The sequence below is a fragment of the Bombus affinis genome, chromosome 6 (assembly GCF_024516045.1).
Source record: "Bombus affinis isolate iyBomAffi1 chromosome 6, iyBomAffi1.2, whole genome shotgun sequence".
NCBI lineage: Eukaryota > Metazoa > Arthropoda > Insecta > Hymenoptera > Apidae > Bombus > Bombus affinis.
Genome location: NC_066349.1, coordinates 9,708,926 through 9,723,747, shown reverse-complemented (window position 1 = coordinate 9,723,747; position 14,822 = coordinate 9,708,926). Strand labels below are relative to the sequence as shown.

At 34.8% G+C, this 14,822-nt stretch overlaps 4 protein-coding genes across 17 annotated transcripts in view; 1 reads left to right on the top strand and 3 right to left on the bottom strand.

Annotated features, from left to right (window-relative positions):
* LOC126917899 (calcitonin receptor-like) overlaps nucleotides 1-14,822 on the top strand; it is a 165,515-nt gene that overhangs the window by 112,375 nt on the left and 38,318 nt on the right. The gene's annotated exons all lie outside the window — the stretch shown is intronic.
* LOC126917898 (UDP-glucosyltransferase 2-like) overlaps nucleotides 1-14,822 on the bottom strand; it is a 70,322-nt gene that overhangs the window by 43,322 nt on the left and 12,178 nt on the right. The window lies entirely within an intron of this gene.
* On the bottom strand, nucleotides 359-8,426 carry LOC126917886 (uncharacterized). The gene is made up of 2 exons (XM_050725282.1): nucleotides 7,969-8,426; nucleotides 359-5,632 (listed from the first exon to the last, which is right to left on the bottom strand). Exon 2 carries the CDS (start codon nucleotides 5,605-5,607, stop codon nucleotides 2,011-2,013), a length of 3,597 nt encoding a protein of 1,198 aa, XP_050581239.1. The 5' UTR covers nucleotides 5,608-5,632; nucleotides 7,969-8,426; the 3' UTR covers nucleotides 359-2,010.
* Nucleotides 8,988-14,822, bottom strand: part of LOC126917894 (juvenile hormone esterase-like) — a 38,134-nt gene continuing 32,299 nt past the window's right edge. For both annotated transcript variants that reach the window (XM_050725313.1, XM_050725312.1), the window contains exons 5-8: nucleotides 14,030-14,186; nucleotides 12,015-12,341; nucleotides 10,411-10,555; nucleotides 8,988-9,315 (exon numbers count right to left, since the gene is read on the bottom strand). In XM_050725313.1, the coding sequence (XP_050581270.1) occupies nucleotides 9,153-9,315; nucleotides 10,411-10,555; nucleotides 12,015-12,341; nucleotides 14,030-14,186 (792 nt within the window). In that variant the 3' untranslated portion in view covers nucleotides 8,988-9,152. The remainder of the gene's footprint in view (nucleotides 9,316-10,410; nucleotides 10,556-12,014; nucleotides 12,342-14,029; nucleotides 14,187-14,822) is intronic.

Here is a 14,822-nt window from a genome sequence, read left to right as displayed (position 1 = left end):
AAAAGATGCGGTGTGTTTCAGGTAACCTTTTCAGTTCCATCATTGTTTAAACATATAAGTGTTTTCGTCTTAATAGCAACTCGATAGCTGCTACTGTAAAGGCAGAAAACATCTCCAAAATTGAAAATATGCAATCTCTTCGAAATTCATTTTTCCCGAAAAATAGACTCTAGAAAGAAAAAGACGATTTGAGAATTTCTACTTAGCCGACTAAAATCCAGAAGATTATAAAATTAGATAGTTGTCATTCCTGTTGAATAATATTATCTGTGGTATTTTTAACACTAAGTGGACCTCGTTTTGTGATAATTGCTCCATATCTAAAAAGCTTCCGGTAGTTATGGACAGTAAGTGGTACTTTGTTAAAGTTATATAAAAGTTTTATATTTCCATGATAATTTACATAATTCGTTATTTTATTTATTTTTTTTTTTTCAAATAGAAAATCTAAAGGGAAATGTCTAAACAATAACACGTGATTACTTCCTGCAGTTTGGTTTCCATTTAAATTGTATTCCAAGCGTTCGTATTTCTCCCATTTTCTCTTACTCTCGAGTGGATTGTCTTATCGGAATGAAATCTTTCGCATCTTGTAGGAGTAATACACCGATTGGTCCCAGTTGCAAAATTTCTTCCATTTGTTCTATTGTTATCGCAAGGAATTTGTCGTCCAGCAATTTCGTTTACGGGTGTTCGGTGATTATTCTGCAACTGTTGGACCGATATCGAGATAATTCCTTTCTCGGTGTATAGGGTATGTTCCCTCGTTGGCAGTTTATCGTTCAAAGTCCTCGTAATCTGCATTTCTATAAGCGCTCCTTTGTCGGTTGATTGAGAATTGCGGTTTATCGAGAATTTTGTTCGATGTAAAATCAGATACGGCTAGGTCGTCTAAACTTTTCACACGACCAAGTGCTACGACGTAGATTTGCTGCTTTGCAGAGTTCTTTCTTATATAAATACTAAACCATCACTATACAAAGTATAATATTTGTAGCAGCTTGCGGCTAGTTTATTCGCATGCGAGGTTGAACAGCTGATAAAATATTGTAATTATTTACAAAGCGGATGACCTCACCGATTCCAATGCCTTTGAGATATATTGTCAGGTACAACATACCGAACAACTCTATGTATGTTATCGTCGCTCGGCTTCAGTTTCCGAGAAAGTTTCTGATCCGACGACACGTATGATTTTAATAATCGAGTAAAAGCTTTCTTTGATATTATGACGCAAGTGTTTTCAATTTCGAACAACGATATTATTATAACATAAAGCTTAATATGAATTGTATCTGTCTCATTATTCAATACCTTAACGTATTCGCTGTAACGTCATCGGTCGCCTCACAGCGAGTAATATCGCTTTTTTGGAAGAATTGTTTACGGTCTACGTGGAAATGGTGGAAAATGGAAATGACAAATGAAAACCTTAAATCGTTATCATATTAACTGTACGAAATTCCGTTTCTAAATTTGTTATTACGTTAATTACAGAAATTTATTATAGAGTCTTGAATTCTTTTTATTTATAACAACTTGTAAATCTGTAAATTCCAGGCTATATAACACGATAAAATTCCTATAATACTATACTACTATAATACTATTCCTATAATTCTTAAATAATATTTCCGGGCGTCTTCGCGTGTTTAAAATTTCTATATGTACAATATAAAAAATACATCTGACAAATAAATAAATTTCGCGCGCTCCACAAGAGCCTTCGCAGTCTAACGATCTATCGAATCTCTGAAATTGCGCGGCATCGTTCTCTAACTCGTATCGACAAGCATAAAAATCCATCGTTCGATCAACTACCCAATAACCATTTATAGCAAAAATCACAATCGTTCATCCACCGTGTGTCTTTCGTTCTACTCCATCGAATAAACAATTGCAGCACTAACAACAATTGCAGACGCGATTAGTAACTGAAAACCAACGATCAATACCGAACTATTAACCATCCTTCTTAGACCTATTTCGATAAATCCATCTTAAAACTAACTAAGCTGTCAAACTCATTTTATTAATAATCTCACAGGCCATAGCCTTGATCGTCGGAAGTTTACATTTCATTAACTTTATTAACATCTGGTCATGTTTATCCAGCTCCTCATTTGGACTCATGTAGTACATCAGTTGCGCTGCCATTAGCGCAGATGTGGTGGTGGTGATCTCCAACAATCCCTCGATTAGCCCTAAATCAATCTGGGTTCTATTGTAATCCTTGAACGAATCCGATAGCGGCATATTCCGTAAAATATCAGTCATGAAAAATATAAAATACGGCGAGAATATCTTGACCAAACTACACAATTTTTGGCTCACATTTAATCCGAATTCCATTGGCGTCCTCGAACTAAGTTGCATCTTCATAAATACTAATATCAAGTACGATGTGGGGTCCAGCAGAGGGTGAAGAGTGATCATGAACACCGACAATATTTCATCGACCAACCGTAGCTTATTTTCCGAACACGAGGCCGTGTACGTGACGACATCTATGAATCTACGAAGAGCATTGTTCGTCGGATAAAGACGGGGATTTTCGGAATCAGAGATGCTCCAACCACTCTCGATGGCTTGCCTAAACAAATTGGAGAAGATCTTCAATCGATCGTCGAATTTGACTCCCGCTGGGAGCAACAGAACTGTAACCACAAACTCGTTTATACTTCTGGAGATAACCTGATTTTGATGGAAGAGATATCTTTCAACGAGGTCTTTGATGAAATTTTCGGGTAGAAGGTTGCAAATACTTATATCTATGTTGCTCAACATGATACTCGTATACTGCGCAACCTTATCCTTATGGAGACCAAGCTTCTCAAGCGTGTCGATCATGTTTACGGTTTGTATAGTAATATCGACCACGTATTCGTCGGGAACCGAATTCATCGTTGAAAGTACCAAGTGGCAGGCTTTTTCATCTTGCAGTGTGAACGTGGAGATCATATGAAAGAATAATAGCCGCGTGCAAAGTTCTGGTTCTTTTTGGAACAATTTTACGATTATGGAGAGCATGATTTCACGGATAGACTGATTCTTTTCGATGCCCCATTGCTCTTGGAAGAAGTTGAGTAATTGATCACGGGACGCCACGATACGCATCAATCTTATCCCGTGTTTCCGAACGGCTGCTCTCTGAGTGGATAACATTCTAGCAAAACATACCACATCCATTGTATTCGTTCTTCTACAAACGTTTGTCAAAGCAGTTAGGGCCACTGGTAAGTAGTCCTGCTGACACAATGTGTTCAACACTGTCAGAGGCACCGGTGGATTTGCGAGCTTGATGCCACGTATAAGGTGTTGAATCAAATTGTAATTAGTTTTCGCGTGTGTTTGATAAATATCTAGCGTGTTGTTCGTTGGGATCAACGGTTCTATGATCTCTGAGAACGTTTCTCCGTAAACGAGAGTGCTTAAGATATCTAAACAGATCTCTTCCTTTTTTTCAGTCAAATCTTGAAGACACTGTTCAGCGAATTTAATTGGAATCTCCTTGTACCAACGTATAGCCTTGATGAAGAGTTTCGTGTGCCCTTTCTTCCAATTATCCTTGCAAACGTTTAGATACTCCTTCCAATGATCCAGAATGTCTTGCGGGTTTCTCTTTAGAAGTCTTAAAACCTCACTTATTTCTATTTCAACTATAATTTTGGTTGTTGGCCAAAAACGCTCGTATAGATCCATTTCATATTTCATGAACATATTCTGAAAATTTGCAACTTCATAAATGTCACTCTGTTTGGTCGTAGATAAAATTTCCTCTATCGCTTGCAGCAACCACGGATAGTCTTTGATCGTCATGGGTTCTATAGGACCAGTTTTGTTCACGTGGACCTGGTTAAAATAATAAATCGAAGAACAGAGATCGAAGAGGATTCCAACTCTGTCTTCCTTCCAGGGAGCCTGGTCTGAATTATATTTTTGTGAAACGATGTTTAGGCAATTCTCCAGACACATTCTCTCGTAGTTGTGATACTTCTGAAGAATATTCCAGTGGCCTCTGTATCTCGTAGTCTTTAAGTCTATCAGTATATCAATTAACTCATGAAACGGTTGATTCTGATTTATTTTATGGTGAATGGCAGCTTCTATCATATTCACGCCGACGCTATTCAAGGCCAACAAGTTCTTTTTCACATGAGCACGTACTATCATCCTCATTAATATCGCCCAACAATCATCACTTATTTGAGGAAGATCATAGAGTTTCAACAAAGTCTTGAACACCTCGTGTAGGAACCAAGATTGCTCATTACAGTGCTTGCTATCGAAATAGATCAAGACATTTAACAGTGCCACATCATCGTTGTTTATCTTGCAAGAATGGATCATTTTACAAGCTAGACGCGTTCTATGTTCCATTGCTGAGGTTTTACAAATTTCTTCCTTGAACAGTAGTAACGCTTCTTCAGTACCTAAAAAACACTCCCAGGTAACTATATCTTCGCTGTCCTCGTATACTGCAGTTTCAAACTTCAATTTGATCTTCGCCTGTCTGATTCGTTCCTCGGGATGCAATATTTCCAATAATTTAATAGTTACATTATTCGGATTTGTCAAAATATCTATATTATATGCTTGTTTATAGGATCTGAAGAAAAGATTCATGTTTCCACCATTTCGATAGTACTTCAAATACTCCAACATCTTATCAGTGTTGAAATCTATGATATTAACCGGGAATAGTTTTGGAAATAGAACCACCATGTACCCGTGGCTGATCTTCTCCAGAGGAAGCATCTCAATGTACAACTTGGTTTTTCGCTCCAGGTATTCTTTGCCGTTTTTCAAGAACGCTTCGACGCTCTTGTTGCTCAGAGATATTATTGGTGGATTTTTCTCGTGCATCTCGTATAGTTCTACAAACGAGTCTAGTCGTGTCTTGACCAATGCCGCCAGAAAGTCAGTAAAATCATGGATATTCACCGCAGGAAGTTTTCTCGCACAGGGGCTGGTTGTCGGCTTGCTCAGTTGAAGATAGCGCACGACGAAGTCCGGATTCTTGCGGAAGAACAGTTTAATCATTCTTCGACTTAGTACCATCCTCTTCTCTATGATAGTGTTATATACAAAAGATTCACTGCATGCTAATAGCAAAGGTGAGGCTTGCTCTAGACCGTAATACGATTCTATTGATAAGAAGAATTTTTCAGCGAGGGTAGAGTTCGTGGGTGCTAAGCGCAAGGCCAAAGTTTTGATGATCCGCGTTCTAGTGTTCAAAGAAACGTGCGGAAATAAATTTTGGAAAAAATATTTAATACTAGTGATAGTCTTGTTGATGCCATTGAAGAAGTTGTTGGCTTTCAAAGCTTTTTTCACGACCAATTCGTCTTTAGATTTTAGAGCTTCTGCTATAGCCTCGTAAGTGCTCTGATTCTTGGGATCTTTCTTGTTTAACATTATGGCTGCGTGAATTTGTACCAGAGGTATAAGAGGTTTGGGGATCTTCTCAGATTCGATTACATCTTCCAGATCGTTGGACACGGCTAGCTGTTGCTTTATGAAGTCCGCTATCCATTTGAACTTCTCACCAGGGGTGTTGCCGGGAACTGTTTGAATAGCATACAAATAAGGGGTCGACGTAGTCATCTTGGTCCGGGCTGAGTCCTAGATGCTATTGAGAATAGTTCTTATTATTATCATAAAAACGAGTAGTTATATGAAAAATGGGAATAATGGGTAAAAAGACATTCCTTCTTTTTCGTTTGAGAAACCAATGGATTTTCTTGTGGAAATTAACTGCTTGTTTCGTAGTATTGAATTACACTTGTACCAAGGATCGTAGCTCACGAAAAATTCTATTACAATTAACGCCATAACGATAAGTTTGAATTGTAATTTCAACTTCAATTCTTTATACTTTAAAATGAGGATTATTCAATATAAATTATCTGATCAAGGTAGGGTATCGCTACTACACAGTATTTTATTGTATTAATTAAACCAAAAGTGAAAGAATTTTATAAATTGAGAAATTGATGTTTTTCCTGAAACATTTGAAGAATTTGATTGTTATTCCTGAAATTTCTACTCAAACGTAGCCTTCCTTTAGAATCAGATTATAAACTTTTCGTTTCTATTGAAGATCTCACGTGTTCTTTCACACGTTTTCCTTTCTTTCGTGAAAAGTGATCTCTATCATAAATTAATAGAATGTTAATAAATAAATTTTTACGTAGAGGAATCTATTGACTTTGGAATACTGATGAATAACGAGCATCTATGCGTCAATCACATATTTTCTCTATTTAACAATTAGCGACATTTATGATTTTTAAATAGCTAATAGCAATGTTTTGCAAATGTATTACGACCATTATCCTATTTCCTTTCCTATGATTAAACTTACGCAACAAACGTTCTGTATTTTTACTCAGGTATTTTTAATAAGGTAAATGGACTCTCTCGCAACTGATCAAGGATAAAGAAATAAAAGAATCACTACTTTTTATCTCCTTATAATCCCTATTCTTCTTCTTTTCGGTAACAATTTTATGATAGAAGGACGATTATAAAGAAATCTATAAAACATTCCATCTGCTCCTAGAAAATTTAATTGTATTTCAGGGTAAATGTGAATATTCATTTTTAGCATAGGAAAAGCCTCTTCTTGTACTGCTTTTAGTCGACAATTGAATGGAAATTCATTTAAGTTTATTCGATGTGCACGCGTTCAATGAAAAAGAACATGTTTTATTCAGAACTGATTAAGATCTCGTTTACTACATACGTAGAGTAGATACTTCCTCTATCAGAAAAATTACGTCACGCTAATACTTATACGTTAAATGACTCATGCAAGGTGTTGTAATTTGTTTGTTCCATTCATAAAAGTTACTAGCCTTTAAAAAGTTATTACATATTGTTTCATCTGTTACTTTTACGCCAGGTAATCGATGTTGATTAGCATACGAATGTTGTGGATCAATATGCGATAAGCTTTCGATAATATAATTGGATAGTTTGTAGTTTAATTGGATAGTGTAATGTTTTGGATAGTGAATAGTTTATTTTCTTTTTTAATGTATATTGTTAGGTTTTAGGAAGTTTTGTATTACGATTGAGACAGGGTATAAATAAATGAGGGCAATGTAAAACTTTCGACCTGTTTTTGATGCATGAAATTGTAGATAGAAACAAATCTTTTGTCCTTTAAACAATAATAAAGCTTTTTAGAATGTTTTAAGTGGTAAATACGATACGACTATATATTGTTATTCCTTCTAAAAGATTAGAAGATGAAAATTGAAAATGTTCGTGTCGTTTAAGAAAAACTATTTTGCTTAAACGGAAATATTTTGAAGTAAATTGGTCCGTTCTTATTTATGTGTGTAACGATTTAACGATGTTATCATCTATTTATTAATAAAGCGATTTAAATTCTGTGAGGAATAAAAGGTGACGCAATACCGTCCTTGAACAAGAAATTTAAAAATGTACTGGAGCAAAAGAAGAGAACTGACAAAAGCGGAAAAACAAAATTTAAAAATGCTTTCACACATATTTTTAGAGAAGACAAGTATTTACGGAAATCCCGTATCCAGCTATAAGAAAGGACTATACAATATATTAACACTAACATGTTTACGATGCAAAAAATCCCGAACGACCTTGAGTTCTCTAAAAGAAAGAAAATAATTTTCTCTCTTGTAATCAAGCATGTCCAAGAAAAACAGTTTCTACATGCTTATTGTTCTCTTTCTCTCTCTCTCTCTCTCTCTCTCTCTCTCACACACACTCTCTCTCTCTCTCTCCCTTCGTTTGCCAATACTGAAAAAAACAGTCGCAACTGCGCTGTTTTACGGTCCACCCTATATAGGAAATATCTCACGGAATTATTCTTAACGCTCCTTAAAGCCGTGGATAAAGTAATAATTAAATAATACGCGAGGACATTACGTATCGTTGTTTACATGGCTGATAACTAAACAATAAGATGTCTGTGTATACCTTTATCTATCTTGGCGATGATGACCGATGAAGAAAACCGAAAGAGCGGCAATCGTAGATCGAAACCAGCCTAAATTTTGTGGAGAGATTTTAAAGTACAACGATCTGCGGAACACTGAGAATTTACGCGTAAAGATACGATTTCGATTATTTACACGGGGATTTTTAACTGTCCATAATTGCAGTGATGAAGGTGCGACGAGAAGTTCGCGACAAAACAAGGAGTATCGTTACGGAAGGTCAGCGTTGACTAATCTCAAACGTCACTCGCGTGTTTATTCGGCGAACTTAGGTTAGGTTAGGACTGCGAAAACGAGCGAATTTGCACAGAGCGCCCATTCGTCGCATTAGGGCTGATCTTTAAGTGTATATTTTTATTCGAACGTGTTTATTTGATGGTGATTCAGTTAGGTCTGGTTTAAGTTTTCGTGCATCTTTTGCGATAAAATTTAAAAGAATCGCACGATTGGTATAGTTGGAAGAATTTTGTGACATGGATGATTCTGCGCATGCGCAGCTATATATACAAGCATGCGCCGTGTTTCCATAGTCTTATAAGTCTACGAGTACCTTTGGCAGCAAGCCGGCGATGAGCGTTCAAGCAAGAGTCGACTTTGTGCCGTCGACGAGGAAACATTACGATTTATTATTGAATAGATGTTGAATAGAATTAGTATTCTGGAAAGTAGACAAATTTTGTACAGGTTATCACATAATATGTGGCGGATATTCGTACGATGAATTCTAGACATTAAAAACGATGAAAGAAGTTGGACTACAAAAATGTTGTTTTCAATCCCGTAAATATTTCCCATATATTTTGTGACACTCTGTATAACTATTATAATTCTCTTTGTGGTTCAAAGTATTCGAATATTGTTCTAATAAAGGATAGTAGATATAGTAATTCATACATTAGTTAGTACTATTTATAGATTAAAGCAGTTTCGTTTCGTTAAATAATTAAAGTTATTTGAGGAATAATAATTCGGTTAATAAAGAAGAAAGTATTAACATAGTTTGTAAAAAAAGTATTTTATTTTTGCATCAAAAATAATACACAACGAATATTTATGAATACAATAATGAAGATATAAAATATCTCAAATGTTGGTTTATCGACGAGATAGGCCTGCTATCTTAATGTTTGATCCTTTATAAATATTAAATCATGCGATCGAATGTTACAATTTGTTTTTGATTTTCTTCCAATCGAATCTCTGTCCCTCTTTACTGCAGCTTTCCATTTTGAGCCTCTTGTTAATATTCATATAAAAATACTTATCCCCTCGAACGATTGGTTGCCAAATCGTTGGAATCAACTCTGTGGTCTTTGGTGTTGGATTTCTTTAATGAAAACAAAAATTTCCTTTCTCTACTCTTCTGTATCGATTTTCGATAATGTCGTAACTAGTACATGGGGTAACGTTAGTTCCACGATGTGGCACATTTTTAACAAGCTTTAGAGTTATTTCACATATACGGACATACATATCGCCGTTCCAGCGCAATGACAACGTAACCGCAAGTTTGCAAATTTTGAAATAAATTCGTTACTAGATATATCTAAGATCTCTAATCTTCTCACTGTAAAAGCAGCTAAAAGTTTCATAATCTTCCGAACATTTCTGGCCACTAGATGGCAGTAACCTCGTTATTGAAATATTTGTGTTGGTTACCGTATCTCATAGCAATTACGACGTAAGCGTTAGTTGCGTCGCAGTCACGCTTAAAAGTAACTAAAAAGCGCAAACGACGTTGCTTATCGCGACATTACGAAACGTTTCCTCCATTATTTAATTATAAATTTTAATGAATGTTTGGTTTTATTCTTCCCCGGACAAATCACTCTTTTGCAGTTGCGTGGAACGTTACACTAAAATGACGATATGTGTAGCACGATACAAGTACGAGATAACCGTCCGGAACTAAAACGTAGAAACATATCCATGCGAGAAATATTCATTCAATTGCGTAGCCGTGCATTTATTATTTCCCTTTTTAATTAAGATATCTTTTTTTTTCAAACACACGTTTCTCAACGATATTCAAGCTCGATATTTCTTGTTTTATTCTTACATTCATGCATTACTAAAAAACGAAAAAGAAACATTGGCTTTCGTTTCGTTAATAAGCCAAGAGGGAAGAACAAAGCTCCGATATTCTTATTTATATTTTCAATTTTTTATTTCTTACTTCTATATCTCTACCTACCCTATGACGATGGAAAAATTTAAATTACAGTATGTTATACGTTTATTATCATCGCGTAGTTTCCGCGCGAATTATTCGTTCGCAAAATTGTCATCGCGGTAATTATACATTTCGAAAGAATCGCCAATGCTTCTATCGTTGTAGTATACATGAGTATTCGGCATCTGTATGCTTCTCCGTGCGAAAGAAATATTGGACAATAAATTTGCAAGATAGGAAAACACGTACCCAGTTTTTGCGAAGTCTGTCCACATCTGAGTGAAGCACTCCATCATTTGGTACATCTCGCTTCCAACTTTGAATGGTTCTACGCCCATTTTTTTCCCTATATTCGCATAGAACAAGTATTGCAACTCTTCCGCGTGTGTCGCTCCTATAAATGACCAAAAAGAAAGTTACATTTCTCCAACTGTTCCGAGCGACAGTCTAAAATCATGTTCTGAAACTTCTACAAGCAAAAGGTTCGAATTGATCTCTTGGTCGGTACGGCAGTCTGATTTCGACGAGTCTTTACGGTTGACGTTGTTAGGGGCAACTGCTGAACATCGTTAAAGACTGAAGCGCACTGTTAAGCGTGTAACAACGTAAACAGACGTTCATTTGCTTCAGCTTTGGTGGATACTCGAATCTTTGATCAAAGATTCCAAGCTTACACTTGGAAGATTTCGAACTCAACCATAGGAACTTGGATACGCTAACGGTCGAAAGTTTCGAATGACTTTTCCAGTTATATCTATTTACATCTACCGAATCTCTTGCTAATTCCGTTATCTGTACGAAATTGATACTATTAATATTTCATTAGTAATTTTCGTTACTATTAAGTAATTTAACTATACTATTAATTAATTATTAAATTATTAAATTTCTATTTATCTTAATCTATTTTTATTAATTATTAAATACTATTAATTAACTATAGTAATTTAACTCAATTATTAATATTTCATTAGTAATCACTTCGGTAAATTTTTGATTCGAGATATTTTCAACGTAGCGGAATTCTAAGCTGCCATTTGTCCAAATTTTTCGATTTCATGAATCGCGTTACTATGGAATAGGATGCCTAATTTTTGGTAAGAAAGCGTAGATTATGAAAATTGTTATGTAAATTTTGTGTGAGAGCTGATTGCATTTCTTGTATTCTTTAACTTTGGAATACCTTATTTTCATCTTATATTCGTATTAGATTTGTTTCTTGCTCGTGAATACTTAAAGAAATACAGTGAAGCGTATTTTGAAAGTTGGTAAATAATGCGTTTTACGTGTTATTTTCATATTTTATTTAAAATCTTTGTTAGTAACGCGTTGAGGAAACATCACTCTTTATGTCGATCAAGATAAAAAGAATCATAAATAACCAGAATCGAAATAAGTATTATCAATTAACAAAAAAATATGCAAAAGAAGCATTAACAAACATTATCTATGCTTTTTACAGCGATGCACATTTTTTCTATGTTTCGTCACAGTTTATAACATGGTCATGAAAAATGTAAAATTACTCGATACTCGTTACAAATACAAATTCTTTCCATTAAATAGAAAAGATTTGGGAAGAAACCACTTCACTGGTGAATTTCTGAAAGTTTAACCAAAGCTCTATCGTATTTTTATAACAGAAGAAAACATTTAAAAAACATAGAATGATCATTCATCAAAATAAGAGTAAGCTATTATATTTGGGTAAAGGAAATTATGTTTCTTTTTCCTATTTCTGCATAGTTTTTTTTTCCTTATAAAATACACGACAGAACCTTCGTGGTTGCACGATCGATAATAATCCGAGGATTTAAAAGCATATTAGAAATTGTAATTAAAATATGAAATACCTGGTAGAGTAATATTAAACGTGGTTTTCATTAGCGATTGTTCTGGATCGTAAGTGAATTTGTAAAAATACGTGGGGTGCTTGTTCGTTACCATCTGGACATTGACAACTTCGTGAATACCCTGAAGGAACATCACGTCGCTCAAATAATTTGCATATTTATCCGCCGTTTTCTCGCTAATTGCATCTTCGCCCAGATACAAGCGTTTCACTTCGTTCGAACTGATTCCTTCCCTGTTTAAGTAAATCTTCGTCTCCTCGGGGATTACCAGCTCAAAGTTCTCGTTCACCTCTCGGATAAATTGCGCGGAATTAGGTCCCCCAAGTACTGAAAATATTTTTACACCGAGCTTTAACAATAAATTTACTTTCACCAAAAATCTTCCATCTTCTCTCGGATAATTGCGATAATTGTCTTTCGTTTTAGTAGATTTCCAAGTTCGAGTATATTAAGTCGACGAATACTACGGTAATTTTGTGAACATTTCTATTGGAAGTTAATAACCGTTAAGATCGCGGCTATTGTCGTTTCCCTTTGATTTCTAAAGATACGTTTTGTGGAAGTAAAACTTACTTTTCCAAGGTTTAGGGATTTACAGAAACGTTTGTATAGAAATTCTGTTTCGATTTGTACTCTGACTATCGCTTCTTTTAGATCGAATTAATCCCTGAAGAAACTTCTCTGTGGACTTCTCTGGACTTAGAGAAATACAGGTTGTCCCAGACTTAAACGGCCAAACTGCGAGGGAGTCTGATTCTACAGGGAAAGAGAAGAAAGAAATGTTACGTAAAGTTTGTTAACCCTTTGCACTCCGAATTTTATTTCAATTTCGTTACCAGCAGCTCTCAACGCTTTTAAGTGTTTTACTTGAAATTTACTTTAACTAAAAAATAAGACAATTTAAATAAATAAATAAAGGACGAAAGGAATTCACTTAAATACCAGTTTTATTCACACTGTTGTTGCATTTTGTAATTTTTAAGTGTATGATATATCTCGAAACAATTTCTAGCATGAAATCCTGCTTTTCTTCCGCACGTTTCATAAACAAAGGCGGAACTGAAAGAACGTCGAGTGGGTCTCGACAAAGGAATTTCTGAGATAAAAATTGATTTCGTGTCACACTCGACATAGGAGTGCAAAAGGTTAACAAACGCTTTGTTACAAAGTTAGAAACAAATGTTCTATGCGTAAAGTAGATAACGACGTATTTTCCATCACAACACACGGAAATTGACTGGATTATTGTGTCAGCGTAGTTACATGTTTCTTTTATCATCTGGTAACAATCCCCTGTCGTTAATTGTTGTAAAATATAATAATATAGTAAAAATGATTCTTTTAATTCCTCATCGCAAAATGTTTCCCTTGCGCTCCGATACAAGTTTTACATCAATGAACAATGCAATTATTTACGTTACAAAGTTCTATAAAGAGAATTTTCTTGAGTTTCAATGGCCGCGTCGTTATCCGTTTCACGTGTACGATATTTCTATACAATTTTGTAACAAAGCGTTTATTGATTAACTTCATATAACATTTTTTCGGCTTTTTCCCTCTGTACAGTAAGGGACTTTGGCAAAATAGCGGCATTTTTTACAGAAATAAAATTGATCTTCAAATAGTTCAAACAAAAAGCGACTTCTCATTCGTCTCAGATTAATATCATACATTTTTATAATATTATTACCCGCTTATTACCTAAGCTTGTAATGGGTGAAAGCCCAACACAAGGATAATACTGATAAATATAAAAAGTAAAAAATAATATACATAAATAAGAAAGATACAGTTACCATAATTCCTTATATAAATTCAAACGTAAATTCTTTTGAGGAAAAAGATTATACTGAACAACATCGTTTGAATAACAAAAGAATTAAATGAATAAAGAATTGCATTCGACGTCAATCTAAATTGCAATCTTCCAGCGAAATCTTTGAATAACAGAGTTTATTACAACGAGAAGCAACATTAAGAATGGAAAAAATTGCACATTAAGAAAATGAACTTACTATTCAGGAACATGCTTCCCTCGTTTGAATTGAAACCTATAAGAAGAGGTACTTGAACACCTGCTTTGGCCCTTATCGCCGGATGCTGAGGCATAAATGGATTTGCAGATTTGTCATCGATGCCTGGTACAAACATTCCGAATGTAGCGTAACGTTCCTGTAAAAATTCATCGCGAGAACATAAAGAAACGTAGCATTTCAATTTCTGAAAGGAAAATCTAGAGGAACGGATATAACAAAAGAAACGGAAGCTGACGAATTTAAATGAGTTTTCTGATGCAAGCATTCTATTGAAGGTAAAACAACGCGTCGATTTAATATCAATCGAACATCGATGAAATTTACAGTGAAATACATTTTTCCCTCGTACGTAACGTCGACGATCACCAATTATTTCCATCGGAGAGCGTTATATTAATTATAGAATTAATTGAATATTTTAGTAGCGCAATAAAAGATACCTGCCGATATCGAGTAACGATGAAATAATTTTATTATGAGTATTGCAAGAAGAATCGATTGAACTCTAACTAAAGCATTTTTACAAAAAGCCATCGCATTTAATATACTAAAGAAATAATCTTAAAGAACGAGACAAACGTACTTAAAACGATATTTGTTGGTTGGTTTAGAATATGACAAGGGGAAATATATAGAAGTATATTTGTAATTTTTAAAAGGTATTTGCTGCACAATATATTTCGCAGATAAATCCACCGAGTGTGAAATATATTTAAGATTAGGAAGATAAAAATCACACGACTGAAACTGAAACGATTTTGAACAAAGACGA